Here is a 20,236-nt window from a genome sequence, read left to right on the forward strand (position 1 = left end):
TAACTTTAACATTTGTTTTCATGTATCACCATGAAAACATGCTCATGAATTTCATATTATATGAAATTCAATGTTTTTCTGGATCTTATAACTAAGTATCAGAAACAAGGGCACACACTCTGTATTCCAGACTCCAACATCACTCCTCCAAAAAAGCAAAAGGTACTCATTCAATATGAGTATTTCACTGAACTCAAGGGGAACTTTGAGTAGGTATCTTTATCTTTGTGTGTATACACATATCCGTCAATTAATTTAAACACCCTGTAGCACATACAGTGTAAGCGTTGCCATCTCAGATCTATAATTAAGTTATTGTTGAGAAAATCCTATGGAATCTCTTCATAAATGTTAAACTAGTCAATGATTGAGTGCTGCCAAGTCCTTTACAGATAATCAAAGTCCATAACTAAGACTGGACTCAATCATACTCTGTCAGGAGTTTGGAAAGCTATGGTGTCCCATCTGTAGGGAGAAGAAAGCAGTCTAGATTCATAGATGCTTATGGCTGAATAGAATCACAAAAGCCAGAGGACCCTCAAAATTCCATACTTAGCATGGAAATTGGTATGTTAGTCCCTGATCTCCTAGCCACACCAGTGGGGTTTGGATAAAGGGAAGGGAGAGAGGGGCAGGAGGGAGAGGTTGATCCAGCTGATGTGGTATCCAGGTCCTGGGGCACATGTGTACCTGAGCTTCATGGAGTCATGGGCATACCTCAGAATCCCATTCCTGTGCCTACTCCGTACTGTGTTGTGCTTTATTTCCAGAAGCCAGAACAAGGATATTTGGTCCTGGAAAAGTGCTGCCCTCTCTTTGTATGTCCCCATCTCAATCTATGTCTTGTTCTTGCTCAGTGTGTAATTACCAACAAACCTTATCTTCTATGTTCCTACAAAAGTAAAGGGGTCCTTTTGAACCTCATGACGCAGCAGGCAGTCCCACTCTCCCTTTTGCATTCTCCATCTCTGTAAATAAATTTAGATTGATCCTAATTCAATTTTCCTTTGTATGCTTCATCTCTCTAGTAAGTAATAGAGTGAAACTTACCATCAAACTATTTAAAGTCATGCTTTTTTGAATTTATATTAAACCTGCTTTTGCTAATAATTTTGACAGTGATTGGTTAAGCAACCTAAACCACTCATGACATACACTCCCATCAGGTGTGTGTACACAAGGTTAAGACCTTCCTGAGCTTTCTCTTCTCCAGGAAGAGTAATTGCAGCTCCAGCTCTTCTGTCACAGATGCTTCTCCAGCATTTCCATCCAGATCTTGTCTGCTTTCAGATCTGGAGCTCTGGCAGGAAGTCAAGCTAGCTGCTTTTGTATAATCTTTAGAACTTCTCTCATAAGAGCTACAGAGACAGTAACTGTAACCATAACCTGTTACAACTATTTCATTAGTTTAACACATTCCCCTAGTCTACAGGTAGTAACTTAGGAGTTTTACGCTGAGTTAGTGACAAGTCATTTGAAAGTAAGAGAGGGTCACAAATCATTATGTCATTTGCCTGGAGAGAGGGCATTTTGTCAGAATAGGTAATCTTCCATTTATTTTTATAAAGCAAACTTCTTGTTGCTTTAGTCTTTGCTGTACATTAACAGCATGAAGAGAGTACCTTAATTTCCTACAGCTGTCTTGAAAACCTTTACTACATTTAGTGCTATAAACACGTAACTTGTTGGCTGAATAACACAATTTCACTTAAGATATTCTAATGTACCACACTGTAAGGCAGTGTGTTACAGCATTTCTAGTTGGCTTGTCTAGAGCAAACTACATTAATAACTCCTAAGTTTACATCATCTTGCAGAGATGTAAACAGCAGAATTCATGCTGTAACATTAAGAAGAGCCTATTCTGCTGCTTTTTTAAAAAATAAAATCTGATGCATAAGCTAAAGAAAATTATTTTAATTAATACAAGGTTTTTTAATTAATAATTTTTGATTTTATAAAAACTCCTCTGTAGAAGACAGGTTGTAAAATGATAGTTCCAGTGAATTAAATTGTGCTTCTTATATAGCAGAATGGACTCAAATATTAAAAACCAAGCAAGAAATAATCACAAAATAAAAGTTTATTACTACTTCAAAACATTTCAAAAGCAGCCCAGACAGTACTAAAAAAAAGAAAAAAATTAACACAGTAACAAGACTAAGGTACAATACTACGCAATAGCAATACAACTTTCATAAGGTTTATAAACAGGATATCACTAGTTTAGAAAACATCTAACACCACATTTGTGGAAATAAATCTAAAGTGTATCCCCATAGTAATATTTTAGAACAGTCACTTAGAAGCAATGAAGCTGAAACTTAGGCCAATTTGTTGCTAATAGTGTCAATGACATTGTAAATTATCAATTTGATTACTGACATTTACAAATGAGATGGTACAAAAAAGCAGCAAGGTTGGACATAATTTGAAATAAGTTAAAGCGCTTTTGAAATAAGATGTATACACTTTCATGCGAAGGACTATGAAACAGGAGAACAGCAAACAAGAATTCTGCATTGAATTAAAATTGACCAAGAGAGAACATGGGAGAAGTAGTACAAGACAGACATTTGAACAAATATTAGATTCAAGTACAAAACCATTTACCATTTAAGTGCAAGGCTGAAGTCACAAATTAATGTTCATTAAACTCTATCCCTAGACTAAATAAAGCTCAAAAATAATACTGCCTGCTTTCACTGTACACACATAGTTCCACAGCATGTTGTAATAACATTTGGTACAAATTTGTATAAAGTTGATGTTTTAATCATTTGTTGCTGGTGCAATAGGATCTTTAAAATTGTTTAAGAGTTTGATGTTAATAAGACAGTTAATATTCCCCAAAGTAAAACACTCCAGTCAATATAGTTGTCATACACGTTTCCTTACATAAGTATAACAGAATTAATAAAGCATCGAACTACTGTTCCTGTGGGACAATCAGTACAGCAACTAATACTTAAAGTATTTTGATTTTTGCTACTCTGCACTTACTGGAGAAAGATTGATGCCAAAGAATTTGTTGTAGAAATAAAACGTGTCCTTTGGTTCAAAGTACTGCTATGATCACTGTTAGAACAGTGTCCATTTTTCAAGACTGTATTGGTTATTGGAATTTCTAATTGCACCACAACTGCCCACATTCTGTTTGTAAAAGTCTGTTCATCAGCTATTATCCCAGGCACCCCAGATTTACAGAGATATCTATTTAAGGGTATACTTTTAACATATGAATTTAAGTTCAGTATTTAGAACTGACTTGCTGAAATGAGATCAGAAATTTTACTGTTCTCAGCAGAAACCAAAACCATCCTAATATCATAATTTCATAATATTTATGTATTTACTCTGCAAATGTCTCAAAAGAAAGATACTAATTGAAATCATTCCAACTTAGCCATGAAAAGTAAAAGCCAGGTGAGTGAAATGACCTTCCCATGAATGGTTTTCCAACCTCACCAGGAATAGAAGTGATAAACATACATATAAAAAATTAAAAAGACCTAGAAGTAATAGAAATTACTGGGGCTCATAAGTAAAAGGATCCTTAACTTTTTCAAAATGGATACATTTGTATCAATTGAAGGACCGAGAAGATTAATCTTCAGTAAAGCTTGGCCTAAAAATGGAAGATGAGTCGCAATACACTGTATACAACAACTCTATTTTAGGCCACCAGTCCTCAAAAATCCCCAATTCTTAGCAATGCAATAGCTGTGGTTTTGCACCACTTTTTTTTTTTTTTTTAAACAAGTAATCTCAGCAATAAAAGAGAAGCCATACAGAAAATAACAAAAGTTTTGTCTTATGTGCTTTATATAAAAATCTTTATGAGTTTTAGAAATGCTTAAGGTTCACTTGAATATGTTTACACACGATCAGGAAAGATCTTGAATATTTATCGGTCATGGGGTTCATAACAAGTATTTGTATGTACATTGATAAGATACTATAGCTACATGCAATAGTTCAAGAAATCCAGATTTAACTCAGTAATCTCACTCATCCTGAATCTGAAGTTTAGGTAACACAGTTTTTTTAAAATGCTTATTTATTTTTTTTTATTTATTTTTTTCATGTTGTTCTTAACAGATTAAAAAGGAGCATAGTACTTCATCACCTGAAAAAAATAGTGTGAATGTATCTTATATAGTTAAAATATCTTAAAAATAGAGTTAAAGTGTATAAGCATAAAAATCCAAAACTCAGATTCTTGCATTACTTCCATAAAGGGAGGAAATTTAAGACAGCAACTATTCAAGTGAACCTTGTACCTCTGTTTTTGAGACACTGTGAAAGACTAGTTCACGCATCTTGGAAAAGGCATATGCAGGACAAAAAGCGGTGTAATTTCCTCTTCTCAGAATCATTGTTCTTTTATTTCTGAGTTTTTAGCCTATTACAAAAGCAGCTGCATTTATTGGAAAGAGACACATAGCAAACTAAGGCTAACTTTTTTGTGTGACAAGTTAAATACACGGTTTGCCAAGAGAACCTCAGAAGGGAAATAAGCATGAAAATCTGAGTTTATTCCTGTCTGCATACAGCAAAGTTTGGTTGCTGCTTTTAAGAAAAGTCATCAACTGGGAAGCTATCATCCCAGGAATTACACTCAAGTTAGAAAATGAAAGTGGGACTCAGAAGTATTTGCAAGGTATCACCCACTAACTCCTAAAGGCATAGAGGTTTGGCAAACAAGCATTTGCTGAAATACCCACTAATACGCACACTAATGAATATCACAACCACCTGAAATGTCAGTGCTCACAGGAGTCACACACCTGGAAGACACAACATTTTAACAATTACCCCACAGCACCAGCCAAGTATTTGGAAAACACAAAGAACCACTTCCATTCGGACCAAAACAAGAGCAAGAGTTGTAATATCCTTTTCCTGTAATGCAACAAGTAATCAGCTATCCACTCAACACATGCAAGTATTTAGGAAGGCAATTCAAATGATTCCATATGGAGGCTTCATTCCATACACTCTGGAAAAACTTGGGCTTATCAAAATGCTTGCTTTGGAAGATACAAATAGTTTACTGCGTAGGCATCTCTTTGCTCAAGAAATCTGTTATCAGGAAGCACTGTAGCAGACGCTCCACTGCATTCTACTGACTCAGCGGTTTCAAGTGATTCTCATGAAAGACAAGTGCTGCTCATGTTGCAGTGATCTACTGAGCTACACCTTCCTGCACATTTTGAGAACTAGAATGAAGGATCTTACATTTTAATCTCTTAAGCCTGTGGGAAGAGAACAAGAAACAATGAAGGATTTTTCTTGTTCTGCTTTTCTCCACAGTGGAGAACACAAAGTTATTAAAAAAAAAAAAAATACTATCTTGAGTGATGTCCAGTGACATGGAAGTCCATAGCAATTTGAGGAACCTTGACAGGCCCAGAATTTCACACTGCATTTTTCTTCCATGACTACTACCTCAAATATACAAACTGTTCCCTTTGATAGCACAACTGTATTTTTTCACCATGTATCCTTTATGAAGAGAGAAGACTGGCTATTTACTTTCATACTATGGAGAAGTTCAATTTCTAGTGGTCAAATTTAAAAAACGAACAAAGCAAAACTTGAGGAAAGGTGCTGAACCCAAGAGGAAATCCAACCCAGAATTTTAAACACGTGTGCCCTGCAGCAGATATGGTGCAGTTACACCCTAATGTTTTACACAAAATAGCCTTGTTATAAATAGATACATTATCACGATTTGATTTTTATGCTGGCTTTCCTTTTTTCTTGGGTGGACCTTTGTAGCCTTTGGCCTTTCTTCGCAAGTTTCTCCGATCTACAATGGGTACCTCAATTTCTGCTTCCTCAGAGCTGCTGTCAGCAGCCCGCTCTGCCACTGTCTGCGTGTAGTGATCCGTCTGCTCAGCAGGCTCTTCTGAGGGCTCTTCCAACTGGTTCTTCTGTGCTTCCTGTCCAGAAGGCTGCTGAAAAGAAGCACCCTCAAGTTCAACCATTACCAAAGAGCTCTGACTCATGGCAGCAGGGGCCTCCTGTGCATTGTGCCCTGCTTCCTCATTTTGATCTTCTAATGAGGAAGGTAAGTTTTCAGAAACAGATTCTTCTGTGGCTTCAGCTACCACAGAGTTGGGCAGGCCATTGTCAGAAGGCTCTTCCTTTGATGCCGAAGCAGCTGCATTTTCAGTGCTGGCCTTTTCAGATTCTTGCTGTTCTTCAGTGCCCTCCTTCTCTACAGATGTAGCTTCTTCAGTCAGCATTTCTGAATCATTTTCGTTTAAAACCTACAGGTGGAGGGTGCCAAAACAATCAAGAGGGCAATTAGCTGAAGATAAAAGACACTGAACAGCTACTGCCCCTAGCTATCAACCTCAGCGGATAGTTCGGCATTCAGTGGGCTCTTAATTGTACGGATGTAACTTGACAAAACAGTCCTCTTTTTTGCACAAGACTATTTTGTGACCTGTATTTCATATCCAGAGTTGCTCTCCAATTTTCAAATTGTTCAAAAGAGTTGAATAATTTGAGGTACAGAAAAAGCACTCTGATATTAATCCCAAAGGAAAAAATTATTTTAGACAAATACAATTATTGTTTTGTTAGCATATCTGCTAACAAATCTGCTTTTGCACTATAAACAAAAAAAAACAAACAGTAGAACCTTTGTTCTGAAAGCAAAGGCATTTTAGCAGTAGTTAATTATTTCTACATTTCATCATGCAAGAATTGCTAGACAAAATAAGTATGTGGCTTTTCACTCTTAGCAAACCAGTATTTTAGTGAGAAACAGCAGTTTCATGATAGTGAAGGCAAACTGCTGCAAACATATCTTTCTTTTGGGTATCACATGGACATAGGTCCCACTTCTGCATATTGAAAAAGAAATGTTAGTGTATTCTCCTTAAGGATTTACATAATCTATCTTAATGATTGCTTGTCCCACTAATTTCATGCATTGTTAGGGGCTACTTTCTGTTATTTAACAAAAGAAAAAAATCCCCTCAAAATGCATACACTTTGAAGTAAAAATTACTTCACATTTTGTTTTAGTTCTCTCACCTTCTCTGATTCAATGTCTTCTGAAGGTTTTGCTGGAGCATCAAGGGTTAATGGAAAAAATTGTGTTACAGGTTCTTTTCCTTGATTCTCAGACAGCAATTTTGATTCTCCACTTGGAACTTCATTTACTGTCTCCCCTTCAGCCATGAGTGAGGTCTTTCCAGTTTCTTCAGCTACCTCACCATTAAGAGGTTCTGATGGCATTTCCTAAAAAAAATAAATCACGTTTTTAAGTCAAGATTATGTCCAGGTACTGTTCCCCAGCACTAATGGGTGTACGTGTGATCTATAATTGCATTTTAATGTGAGAAGCAGATAGCTTGGATATCTGGAATTGTATACTAAGAAGGCAGAATTTAATGCAGATTAGCTAACTTAGCCAGACTATTAGTCTGTTGTTGTCACCTGCACTAAATATATGACCATAGCTTACAGTTAGGAGCCAAGATAGAAGTTTTTAATGCATCTCTCATGCCTGCTGCAGTCCTTCCTTGAACCCAACATGTGTAAGGTCCACTTTCTCATCCAGCAGTAAGAACATAAAACCCTGAGGACATTGCTAGGCACAAAGAATATTCAGAAATTTAAGTTCAAGTTGCTAAAAAAGTGAAGATAAAAGCCAGATTTAAAGTTGATGTTTAAATCCAACAGGCAAGTTTTAAGTGGAGAAGTAAAAAGAGCCAATAGAAGTCACTAAAGCATACCAGCTAGTGACTTCTTCAAAAAGCATTTTTGTTGTTTTTTTTGGTTTTTTTTTAAGTAGAGATGCTGAGTCAGATCTTGACTTTATCCAAGTTCTCTGGAATTTCTTATTAGGAGAAATCAATGAAGAAAATTAGGATGGTAGACAAGCTAGAAATTCACCTTACTGAAAATCCTATAAACTCTATTGTTCAAAATATGTACCGTGAAATATCCCTTGAAACTAATTCTGTACTAGCCTTAACTTCTCAGATACACCTCTTAATGAAGCCCTGGTGTGAAAAATCAAAGAGCTGAGAGTCATATGGAGCAAGGTAGCAATCACTATAATTAGCAGAAACTGTATCTGTATTCCAAACTTATCTGCTATTGCTATCCCATCCAGCTCACCTCCGTCTCACTTTGTTTTTCAGAGGGTGATACATGCATTTCCGCTTCTAATACAGACTGGCCCTCGTTTTCAACAATTATTTCCTCATCCTTCTCAACAGTATCCACCTTAGGCACTTCTACTAAGTCTTCAGAGCTTTCAGATGTGTGGGCAAGAAGTTCCGGCCTGTAGCAGGTATTAAGATATATCTTTTAGATTAATACATAATTTTGGTGAACTCTGCAGGGAAATTCTTTCATGACCAATTATGTAGTGCATGTTTGGCACGGGAAATGTGAATCAAGGAAACTAAATGCACCTAAAAATGGCTAACTCCTCATTAGGAAATTAAAATAGTATCAACTAAGAAAATTGCTTTGGCAATTATAAAATGATATCTCTCTTCCATTTTATGGGAAAGAAATCTGAAATTTCCTTTATGTTTGTTATTTTAAATTTAGAAACTAGTGATGCATCTTGTGTAACAGCAGCCCCTCATTGGCTTAATTTTGCAAGGCCCAAAATTAGACAATCAGTATCAGGTTAGTCCTCTCACATATGAACTAGCCAATTATCAGTAGTAACAGCATTTCTTAAGCTGTGGCAGCATCAAACTGTAACCAGCTTAGAGCAGCACACTGGCCATGCAGCACAGCAATACAATAGCAGTAATTCCAGAGAGCAATTTAAACACAAAAATCAGGCAGTACCTAGTTGAAGGCCTCAACTGCACAAAGAAAACCCCCACAACTAATTCTGTTTAAAGAAACCTCATGAAACAAGCTTGAGTGATTTCCTAGAAAACAATCAAGTTCTTTTCAGTTTGTGAAAAGAGGCTTTGGGGGTTGAAGGGGGGTTCTTTGGGAGAGAATGAGAGGAAGACATACACACGCAGCAGGGTGGGGTGGGCACGAGGGTGTGTCTACGAGGGAGGGAGGGGCTATTTATTTACTTAAAATAGATACTCTGAATGGAAAGCCAGTGCAAACTATTACTCCAAGCCCTGTCCTGTAAGAACAGTTATGGCACACAAGTCATACTACTGTTCACATCTGATGACTGTTACACAGGCTAACATCATTTAAACTGGGTTTTGGGTTCTTTTCAGGATGTTAGATGAGATATGATGGTTTAAAACACTGTCTGGCAAAGGGCTTTCCTTTGCAGACATGGCTCCCTGTAACACTTTTTATTAGCTGACAAGCAGTAACCAGCTCCCAAGCTGAACGGTCAGACCATATTTTACTGTAATTTATCAACCATAACAAGAAGTTAGGAAGGGATACCTCCTCGAAGACCACACAGAGTATTATGGATACAAGTCCAATTATATTATCTTAAACTATGCTGTGAACACAAATATTTTTACCATTGTACACATTCAGTTACAACAGGACAATTTCAGCCTTCAGCCTTTTCCTATTATTTCTAGTACCTACTGAGCTTTCATGAGTACTACACTTTGGTGCAACCCTCTCCAAATGATTCCTCACTTTTCTTTCTTCCTTTCCTACATTAGGTTTTACTTTTAGTAATTTTAAAATCAAGCAAGTAAAGCAGGAAGAAAGGAGAAGAAATACCAGTTGCACACTCTGAGACACTTATGTAGTTTGTGACTGCCCAAGCAACAAAATAAGAAATCAGTAAAAATAGGCTCCTGGTACCTGCTTTTGGACACTTGAACAGCATTTTCCTCATCTCGTTGAGAAGTTTCAAGTCCAGGTTCCTGTCTATTTTTATTTAGCCTCTGACGTTTTAAATTACTGCTTCGTGTCCAGATGGAAACAGGAGTTACATTAGGGTCTTAGGAGAATAACACCAAAAAAAAAAAAAAAAAAAAAAAATATTAAGTGAACAATTTCAGCCTAAGATCTACATACAACCTCCCCACCCAAAATAGTTCATTAAAAAAATCAAGTGCCACTAAAACAGCATTTCATTGTGGTACTTTTTTTCTGAATAGTATCTTTACCAAGACTCATAACAATTTTATCTTAATTCCTCTACAAGGTATAGGAGTTGAGTCTCAGGACCTTAGAGGAAAGCATGTTTTTGTATCCTTTCTACAGACAAATGAAGTAAAACAGAAAGCTGTAAAATAGCCTGCAAAACTATTGATCTAGAGTAATTGAAATACTGATAATGAATACTGAATGAATTTTTACCTTCAGATGTGCTTGCATGGACATCTGTTGATTCTTTACCTTTTAGAGAGTCAGCCTGTGAAGCAAAAGCAAATGTTATTCTAAAATTCTCTGAATTGACTAAAATACCTTCATAATCCTACCTATGACTGCAGCTTTCTAGAGCACCATTTCACAGTAATGATCCTATAAAATAGGAGCTACTGTAATTCTTAATTTATATCAAAGTCTTCTGTCTCAACAAATTTAATATTTCTTCAAAGTTATCTTTATGTCATGGATGACTAGTTTTTCTGTGTTTTACTTCTGGCCTCAATGTAGAAGATAAGATTTGAAAGTGAACTGTCGCTATGAACAATACTACCAAGATTTTTTCCTAACAGTTCTGTTTATAACAACTGTCTGCATAATTCAATTATAGGAGCCTTTTTCTGTTTGTTTCCCCTTTCTATATAAACCCAAGGGACTACATTGCAACAGTTGGCAAAATTTAATTGCAGTCTTACGTGTATACTTGTATTCTATTCTATAGTTTTATCTTCATCATGACATCAAACAGAATATGGCAATCCATGTAAAAAAAGTAGGAAAAAACAGTACTTGGTGATTTATCAGTAATTCAGCTTACATGCATGGTCAGCACAAGAGGTCGCTTAGATCCCTCTCCCTAGAGTTATTTTTGTCTCCTGTTTCTCCACACAATCCCAATACCTTTTTTTCTGCAAGTTGGCTGAGGATTCAGCACTTGATACAGTAGAGTGAGTACAAGCTCTACACATTACAAAATAAAATTATGTGTATGTGTGTATTATGTATATTGTTTTCTCTTAGCTGCTAGTAATAATCTGGAATAGCAATTATCAGCATCCTGGTCCACTTTTCCAGCCTCACTTCCAATACTGTGGAAGAAGACTGGCAAAAAGTGGCCATGTCTACATTCTGCTATTCAAAGTAGTTTCAAATGAGTATTAAATATTTAAGAATTTGTAAACTGACAAAAAATGATTCTAGAATCAAAATGCACAAAATAAGGAGCACTAAGTAAAAGCTGAAAATTAAAGCTGGGGAATGTTTTTTCATGGCTTGGGGAAAGGTAGAGTATTTTATTTTCTTATTTTCAAACCATTGCATAACTACTTATAGATACTGCAGATGCCAATTTTAGAGCTGCCAGCAGTTTTACCAAGCTATGAGGAGCTGGACCACTTTGGTATCTACTGTCTTTTCCTCTGGAGAAAGGCAAGAGGCAGGGCTCAACTTAACTCACAGCAAAAAAATCAAAATAATTACTATCACTCTGCTATTTTCTCCAAGTATATCCATATAGCTCTATAACCAAAACATGTAAGTTTTTAGATCATTTTACTGATATGATCATTATTGGAATCTACCTAAAACTCAGAAATTAAGCTAGAGACACTGTTACAAATGAAAGACAACTAAGAGTTATTGCTTCTGGTCTTGAGAGATTAAAAACAACATCACTTTTCTGTCACTTTTGCTTTAGGAAATACTAATTTTCTCAACTGGGAAAACTTGACTTAAATTACAAATCTAAAGTTTAAATATTACTATCTGAGAGTACTGATTTAGCCATTATTTCCCATTTTTAATTAAAGCACTGACTGCTATGAAAGAATGGTCATGTTAACACAGCATGCAAATCCATGTTCATGGTATTTGGAGCTATAAATGCTTGTCGAGCACATTCTGTGTGGCTTCAGATTACAAATGAAATTAAGCAATGTTCATAATATTTAATGACCCAAATATATTCATGACCACATGTCCATGAGCAGCTGTAATCTGGTTGCTATATGAAATAAGTGCAATGAAAGCTGCAGTCTTTTTTGCATGGGCAGCGTATGACTCTCCATGTGAACTTAACATCAGCCATTGTATTGAACTGTGACATGGATATGTACCTCTAAAAACAGACACTCTAAACAGTTTAATCTCAGAGACAGATTAAATACTTTCCCTTATGTAATCTGCTAGTAAATGGCTCGAATTGCAGACCCTGACAGCTGTGGCACAGACTCTCTACATGCATGGGGAAACCCCACCTGCCCACAAAAAAAACCCCAAAAACAAACAACAAAAAAAGCCAAAACCAAAAATCAAACCAAAACCAAACAAAAAATCAAATCAAAAAACCACCAATCCATCTTAGTCATTAGCATTACATCACTGAGAAGCATTACATCCATGTAGAAAGTAGTAACAAAACCCTTTATCTTTTATATACATTATGGGAAATTCAGTTGTAATGATATGGGCAAAAATAATTTCTCATAACTGGTTTTTCAGTTACAATACAATCAAAAAGAAGAGGTAACAGACTGTGTACCTACACTTAGCTGTGTTTCTACCACAGTTCTTGGTCCACTTGCTTCAGATACTGCAGACTGACAAAAATTATCCTCTGCTTGCAAATTCTTATTTTCCTTCTTCGAGGCCTCTGCTGTGAAGATTTTAAAAGGGAAACAGAAAAAATTATAGTACCTTTATATAACAACTGTTTGTCCTGCTGTCAGCTGGGATACGGTTACTTTTCTTCCCAGTAGCTCATACTGTGCTCTGTCTTGAATCTAGTGTGAGATAACACATTCATGTTTTAGTTGTGCCAAATAGGGGTTACCCGAATTCGAGGACTTTTCATTTTCTTATGCTGAGCGAGCAGGTGCACAAGAAGCTGGAGAGGAGACACAGCCAGGACAACTGAACAAAGGAATATTCCATACCACATTGTTATGCCCAGTATATAAACTGGGAGGGGCTAATCGCTGCAACTGCATTGTGTTCTGCATCAGAGAGAACTGCATCAGTTCTCTCTCTTGAGTTTTATTTTTCTGGTTTTGTTGTGTCCCTTCTCATTACACTTATTATACTATGCTTCTGTTTAATTTGATTTCAATTATTAAACTGTTCCTGTCCCCATCCAGAGTTTTTACACTTTTTTCAGATTCTCCTCCCCACCCCACTAAGGCGGGAACAAGCAGCTGTGTGGCACTTAGTTGCTTGTCAGATGTGAAGGAAGGGTCTTCAGGGAAGACATTCCATGTCACCCAGGCAAGAGAGGTGTCTAGTACTTGAGGGAGCTAGCTGTGCTGGAGATGATTTGTTATGAGACAAAGAATGTGTAGTTGTACACAGATCTAGACAAAATCCAAGGCACATAACACATATGGTAGATATTTGTATATGTAGAACACCATCCTCATGTGCCAACTCATTGGCATTAATGACCCGGAGAGATGAGAAAGTACCCATAGTGGATGAAATGGTTTGCTAATTCTGGGAATACAAAGAAAATCTCTCTTCTTACCTATGGACTTGCCTCTCAGTTGCGAAAAAATCTGTTCAAAAAGTATGAAAAGCTCCAGGAGTTCCAGCAACAAAAAGAAGACAGACTACTCCCCACCTATATAGACAACTGCCTCAGCTATTAAGAGAGCATTCTTTTGCTCAAGAAAGAGGATAAAGAGTACACACAATGTTTTTTCAAATCCTGTGGGACCACAGAAAGGATATGAAAAAATGAGATGGAAAATCCACCTCCACCCTCGAGGCATGGGCATGTGAACTGCAAGGAAAAACAATCACAAATGTGGATTCTTCCAGGAAAATTGCTACTCCAGTCTCCTCTCTCTCAAGGACTGGCCTGAAAAGATTTTAGAATATCACTGGGAAGGTGACCCCTACTGAAGAGGATTCACTGTGTAATAAATTACAAGAAAATGAGAAGAAATATGCCTTATTTACTGATAGTTCTGTCACATTGTAGGAAAGGATCAGAGATCGAGTCTCCTACAACAAGTCAGTGAAGGAGAAGGTGAATCAAGTGATTGATTGCAGAGGTGAAGGCCACCCAGCTGCCTTCAGACTTGTTGAATGAGGAAAATGGCCAATATTTTAGTTCTATATTGACTTGTGCAGTGGCAGATGCCCTGAGGGGTGGTTGCAGCAGTGGAAGCAGAGCAACTGGCAGCAAAAAGGTAAGGTCATCTGAGCTGCCACATTGTGACAAGATATCACTGTCTAGATGGAGATCCTGGTTGTCAAGGTACCTTGCGTAGAGACTAATGCACCCAAGAAACAGGCCACAGAGGAACAGCAGAACAACCAGAAAGTGCAACAGGCTGCTGAGATCGAAGTGACTCAGGTGGATCAGAATTGTCAATATAAGGGAAAATTATTTCTACTTGGTGCACCCATGACACCTCAGATAATCAAGGATGAGGAGCAAATTATCAGTGGACCCATGATCCAGGGGTGGACTCAACCATGGACACAATTGCCCACATTATCCACTAATGTGAAACGTGCACTGTAATTAAACAAACCAAGTGTTTAAAGCCTCTCTAGTATGGAGAATGACAACTGAAATAGAAATATGGGGAGACTGGGCAGACAGACTATATCACACTCCCACAAAACTCCAAGGAAAATGTCACATGCTTAGAATGGTGGAAGCACCAACTACAGCGGAAAGAACATAGCCTGAACACCATGCCACCACTAGGAACCATGGCCCTTAAGAAGGAAACCTTAAGAAGATGCCAGAGTGTCCCAGAAATTCCAGAATGAGATACTGGGTTTAATTTCCTAAACAACATCATAGACAACTGGGTGAAAGACCATGGCATTGAGTGGGAATATCACACTCTCTGTCATGCAACAGCTTCCAGAAAAATGAAAGGATACAACAGACTGTTACCCATTTATCCTTGACCAGTGGGTGGCAGGACCTTCAAATATTGGGACACACATTTAGCAGAAGCCACCTGTTAAGTAAACACTAGGGAATCTGACAGTCAGTCCACGGCACAGTCCAAACTTTTACACATTGTAGAAAGGGATAAATTTCCTGTAATGTGTGTAATTATGGAGGGGCAAACAATCTGCGTTATTCCTGCTCCAGGAAAAAGCAAAATAATTTGTGGAACTGAGTTTGCTCAAGCACCTGGGTCCACTTAGCTGGTAATGCAAGAAGATGGGGCAGTCCATTGAATTCCTTATGGTGATTTGATTTTGGGTAAGAGTAGCCAATAAATAAAATTGCATTATGTTAATTGTCATAGAACACTTTATACCATCTCTTTCATGGTTACATGTCCATCACTGACCCGGGTACCTCACAGCACCTGTTTTTACCATTCTGAATTTGGGGCTCTGAACCCAATTCCCATTCAATTGCCATATGAAGGGTATAAACAGTAAAAATCATCCAGACCGGTGAAGAATTAACTTTATGAAACCAAAAAAGTGCAGTTGTGACAGAAGCAGAACTGGCTCCAGCATGCAACAATCCAACTTGATGCAAAATCTTTTCTGCCCTGGAAGACTGTTACAATAGATGTAACTCAAAGCCATGGACTAAAGGAATGCAACAGACATTTTAGAGGAATGGCCCACAGACTAAGGCAATGATACATGTGTATGATTTGTGTGTATATATCAGAAGACAAGAAAGGAAATGGTGTACTGCGAAGAACAGAATTTGGGTATGACATAAAAGATACAGAAAATAAGGAGTGGATATCATCCTGCTTTCAGAAGGGATAGAAATAATTTTCTTCCTAGTAGCTGGCACAGTGCTGCATTTTGAATTTAGTGTGAGAATAATGCTTATAATACACTGTTTTCATTGCTGCTGAGTACTGTTTACCCTATGTCAAGGACTTTTCAGTTTCCCATGCTTTGCCAGTAAGCAGATGCACAAGAAGCTGGAAGGTACCACAGCTAGAACAGCTGACCACAGGGATATTCCACACCACAGAACATCATGTTCAGTATATAAACTGGGCACAGTTAGCTACAAAGGGCACTTGAGGATTGGCTCAGCATCTGTCAGCAGGTAGTGAACAACTGCACTGAGCAGTTTCTCTGTCTCAGGTTTTACTTCTCTGTTTTTGTCTCCCTTTTCATTATATTTATTACATTTTATCTTATTTTAATTATTAAACTATTCTTATCTCAACCCACAGGTTTTAGGGTGTTTTTCAGACTCTTCATCTCATCCCATTGGGGGAGGAGAGGGTGAACAAGCAGCTGCATGATACTTAGCTGCCAGATGGAGTTAAAACATGACACCATTCCAAATATGATCTCACAGATTGCAGGACAAATAGAAATCTCTCTGCTAGTTTCTACACAGTGTTCACAGAAGTCACTCTTGTACAGTATTTGTTCAACTTTTACAAAGTGTCAGAAAACAACAAAACAAAGCATCCATACCTTTAATTCTGAGATCTTCCTTTTGCACTATAGACATAATAGACTTTCTCTGGAACCAATCTCCTGCTCCTTCCACTTGCCACAAAAGGTTTTTATCCCCAGGGTACTTCTCAAGGTATTGCTTACAAGCTGTGCAAACACAACACTATTATATATACTATATACTCAGCCATGCCTCAGTTTTTCAAGTTTATCTGAAATCAAATTTTGCAATCTACCATCATACACAAACAACAACAAAACTGTTTAACAAAATAGTTGAGTCTGAAATTAACAATACTGCTTTACCCTTTCTTAATATCGGTTCAAATACTTTCCATTATTATCTTAAACTGCAAACAAAGATGAATGGGATTTTCTTCTTTTCCTGGTACCCATCTGAGATTTGCAAATTCACTAGTCACTGTTCTGCCAACTACAAGACCCAATTCAGGACAGAAGGGTTCTTAAGCAGAGGACGTAGTCAAGTGCTTTTTGTCACCTTACACTGTAGAAGACAGTGTGACAAGCACTCTCTGGGAGTGTTAACATGTTACCATTGAATGGTTATTAATCACTTTTCATTTCTAGAATATTTTATGCATTGCTGTCTTTCCACCTCTTTTCTCTTTATACCTGCATCAAGCAAGGTGAAGAGGCATGCATGCTTTGACATTATTCTTTCATAATTGCTAGAAAAAAAACCATTTTTCACCTGGTTCACTACTAATGCAGTTTCAGACCACAAGATCCCCCACTGTGTCATTTCTTGACTACAGAAATGAATTAGTCATTAAATTCTGCTCAAGTAATTTTCCTGGTTGAAGCCTAACAAATCAGATTTAACAGATCCAGTGGCAGACTGTGGTGTTTGGAAAAGCAGAAAATTTCTGCTGGTTAAGAAGGCCAGATACAAATGTTCATAAAAGGACCCCTGGCAATTGGTCTAAGAAGGAACACACCCTGAGAAACAGGCCAAAAGAAATGTGCTTCTTGTCTGAACATAGCCCCAAGAACATAGTTTCCAGAATCCATGCCATTTTCTACATTACACCGTCCCCTTAGGTTGCTAATGGAAGAACCATATGTTTTCCTTGTATTTTAGAACTGTGCCTTCTGATAATGCAAATTAAAGCAGAGCCTAATATGACCTCTTCACCAGAAGTTCAGAGAAAGCATGACTTAAGCGACCTCATGAGGTTTAGGTGTGAGCAAGAAAAAAGTGCTACAAAGCAGATATACATTAGATCACAGAAACACCTAAGCACATTCTACAGGCTTGGTGGGGATACTGGACAGTGGTAAACTTCACAGGAGCAGAAAGCCAACAGAGTTCAAATAATCTAGTTTTACATAGAGGATTAAAAATTGCATCAGGAACTACTTCATTTTAAACAAAACAGGATTTTTAGCCATCACCAAAGTGCAGAAAATTTAATGTAGAACCTGAGGTGAGGTCACAAACATAGAGCTTGAATGACAATACTCATTTGGACACGTGAAGAAACCACAAAGAAAATCAGAAGAAAAAGTTAAAGAGCTTGCCTGTATACATGAAGGATGACAGTGGATATCGTAGGCCAAGAGGCTCCTCAGTAAAAGAATCCACAAAATCTTCCAACATCATTAGCCCAGAGTCTTTCCCACGATGTTTCTTTCTAACAAACATTGTGTCTAACACTGGCAACTTACATTTCTGTTTAAGAAGAGAGCTACAAACACTTCCTGAAATAATCAGAGGGAAAAAATATCCTTCAGTATGGATGACATAACTGCATGCTGACTGACTGGATTTTAGTATATTTAAATAAAGACTTTTATAAATTATAAAAATTCCAAACTATATAATAGTAACTAAAAGTAAGTAAAGCTATAAAAATAATTTTCAACTTTATTTAAAAGAAATAATTTCTATTAGTCATTTATTAACCACTTCGTGCAAGCTTCATAAGGTTACCAAGGTACATCAATAGAATAATACAACAGAAAAGTCTGTAGTACCAGAAAAGAACAGACAAGACAGAGAGGAAAGGCTCACTTCAAAATCTCACTATATGGTTCCATATGAAAACTACAGTAAAAATGAAGCTGAAAGACGGAGGAGGGAATAGGAGACAAAAAATATATTTAATTACACTTTTATGCTGATTCTATGACTTCTCAGGACAAATATGAAAACTAATTCACTTCTTACTTAATGACTGAAACAATGATTCCAATTTTTAAATGAAGATAAAAAAATGCTAGGACATTTTACTGAAGTTGTCCCATAAACAACATATCCTAAATGAAACAAACATGGAACAGATGGTCACAACACACAGGTACTTCAGTATAAGAGGACACCAAGGATAGCTATGAACTCAGTGGTGAAAAAGGGATGGCATATAATGGCATTATGACAGTCCAGTAATAGACAATCCATTTTAAGGCCCCTCAGTGAATCTATGCCAAAGAGGTGCCCTCTTCTCTAACAAGGCAAATGAGAAACACAGTGGGCTATACAACCCAGTTAGTCTTTGCAACCTTGTATTTTTAGGACCCATGAACATACTTGTTTTAGGGCCACAAAATCAATCCGAGGGCTGGGGCATCTCTTGCATGAGGAAAGGTGAAGAAAGCTGGGGCTCAGCCTGGAGAAGAGAAGGCTCCAGCATGACCTAATTGTGGCATTTCAGCATTTCAAAGGAGCCTAAACGAGAGCTGGAGAGCAACTTTTTACAAGGTCATGTAGTGATTGGATAAGGGGCAGTGGCCTTAAGCCACAGGAGGGTAGATTTAGATTTTGGGTATTACAAAAAAATTCTTTACTGTGAGGGTGGTGAAGCTGTGGGAAAGATTGCCCAAAGAAGGTGTGAACGCCCCATCCCATGTTCATGCCAGGCTGGATGGGGTCCTGGTCTAGTGGAAGGTGCCCCTGTCCATGGCAGGCAGATTGAAACTAGATGGTCTTTAATGGTCCGTTCCCACCAAAATCATTCTATGATTCTATTACTATTTTCATTTTTCAAGCAAGGGAAACTTGAGCAGAGAGGTTACATTACTTGGGTACTCTTTGGGATGCTTGAAGAGCTCCACCACTCTTCAAAGCATTTGTTTACAGATCTGCATACAGAGTGGTCTTTTCCACATAGGCTACTAATATGGAGAATACAACACACTCAAACATGGGTGAAATTTTGAAAATGTTTTGAAAGAAAAACCTTCAGTTTTTGCTAACTCAAGACAAGCACAGTCCAATCCATCTGCAAACAATTGTTCTATAGAAGAAAAAGCTGTCGGGTAGATAAAATTTTTTACGGTTTTAAATATGTTTTGTAAATATGAAGAAATCTAAGAACCTAAATTGCTAAAGCATGAAAGTATTTCAGCTTGAGTTTTTAACAGCCACCTGATCTCTTATGACTGCAGAACACCAACTCAATTAGGCCTGCAAGGCTTATAAAGCCTACTGATACAGTATTCTTCCAACAAGCTATCTCCTCCCCTTTTACCGCCCAAATCCCACAGTCCTCAAGTGCTTTACCTGTAGGTTTAACAGAATAGAACCCAATAGCCTCTCCTTTTTTCCACATGATCTTAGCATAATGGTTGCTACCATGACAGAGAAAGGGGGTCTCATTTCTTTCCATTTCTTGCGTTCGATAGATAATTCGATTCAGAACATAGAGAACAACTCTCTCTCCAACAGACTTCACCTAAGGGAACACAGAAAAAAACATTTCAGAAGATTGGTCAGATTAGTTAA

The 20,236-nt window shown here is 37.4% G+C and overlaps 1 protein-coding gene across 3 annotated transcripts in view; it reads right to left on the reverse strand.

The window, feature by feature from the left end:
* Positions 1 to 2,065: 2,065 nt before the first annotated feature.
* Positions 2,066 to 20,236, reverse strand: part of FAM169A (family with sequence similarity 169 member A) — a 36,555-nt gene continuing 18,384 nt past the window's right edge. For 2 of the 3 annotated variants that reach the window (XM_088054210.1, XM_014252242.2), the window contains exons 5-13: positions 20,015 to 20,186; positions 18,034 to 18,213; positions 16,510 to 16,638; positions 12,624 to 12,733; positions 10,291 to 10,345; positions 9,790 to 9,928; positions 8,146 to 8,311; positions 7,054 to 7,260; positions 2,066 to 6,278 (exon numbers count right to left, since the gene is read on the reverse strand). In XM_088054210.1, coding sequence (XP_087910336.1) covers positions 5,745 to 6,278; positions 7,054 to 7,260; positions 8,146 to 8,311; positions 9,790 to 9,928; positions 10,291 to 10,345; positions 12,624 to 12,733; positions 16,510 to 16,638; positions 18,034 to 18,213; positions 20,015 to 20,186 — 1,692 coding nt within the window. In that variant the 3' untranslated portion in view covers positions 2,066 to 5,744. The remainder of the gene's footprint in view (positions 6,279 to 7,053; positions 7,261 to 8,145; positions 8,312 to 9,789; positions 9,929 to 10,290; positions 10,346 to 12,623; positions 12,734 to 16,509; positions 16,639 to 18,033; positions 18,214 to 20,014; positions 20,187 to 20,236) is intronic. The other variant, XM_088054209.1, reaches the window with a different exon arrangement.

Source organism: Pseudopodoces humilis, chromosome 4 (genome assembly GCF_049639895.1).
Source record: "Pseudopodoces humilis isolate 2021_Gansu_Grassland_sample_001 chromosome 4, ASM4963989v1, whole genome shotgun sequence".
Taxonomy (NCBI): domain Eukaryota; kingdom Metazoa; phylum Chordata; class Aves; order Passeriformes; family Paridae; genus Pseudopodoces; species Pseudopodoces humilis.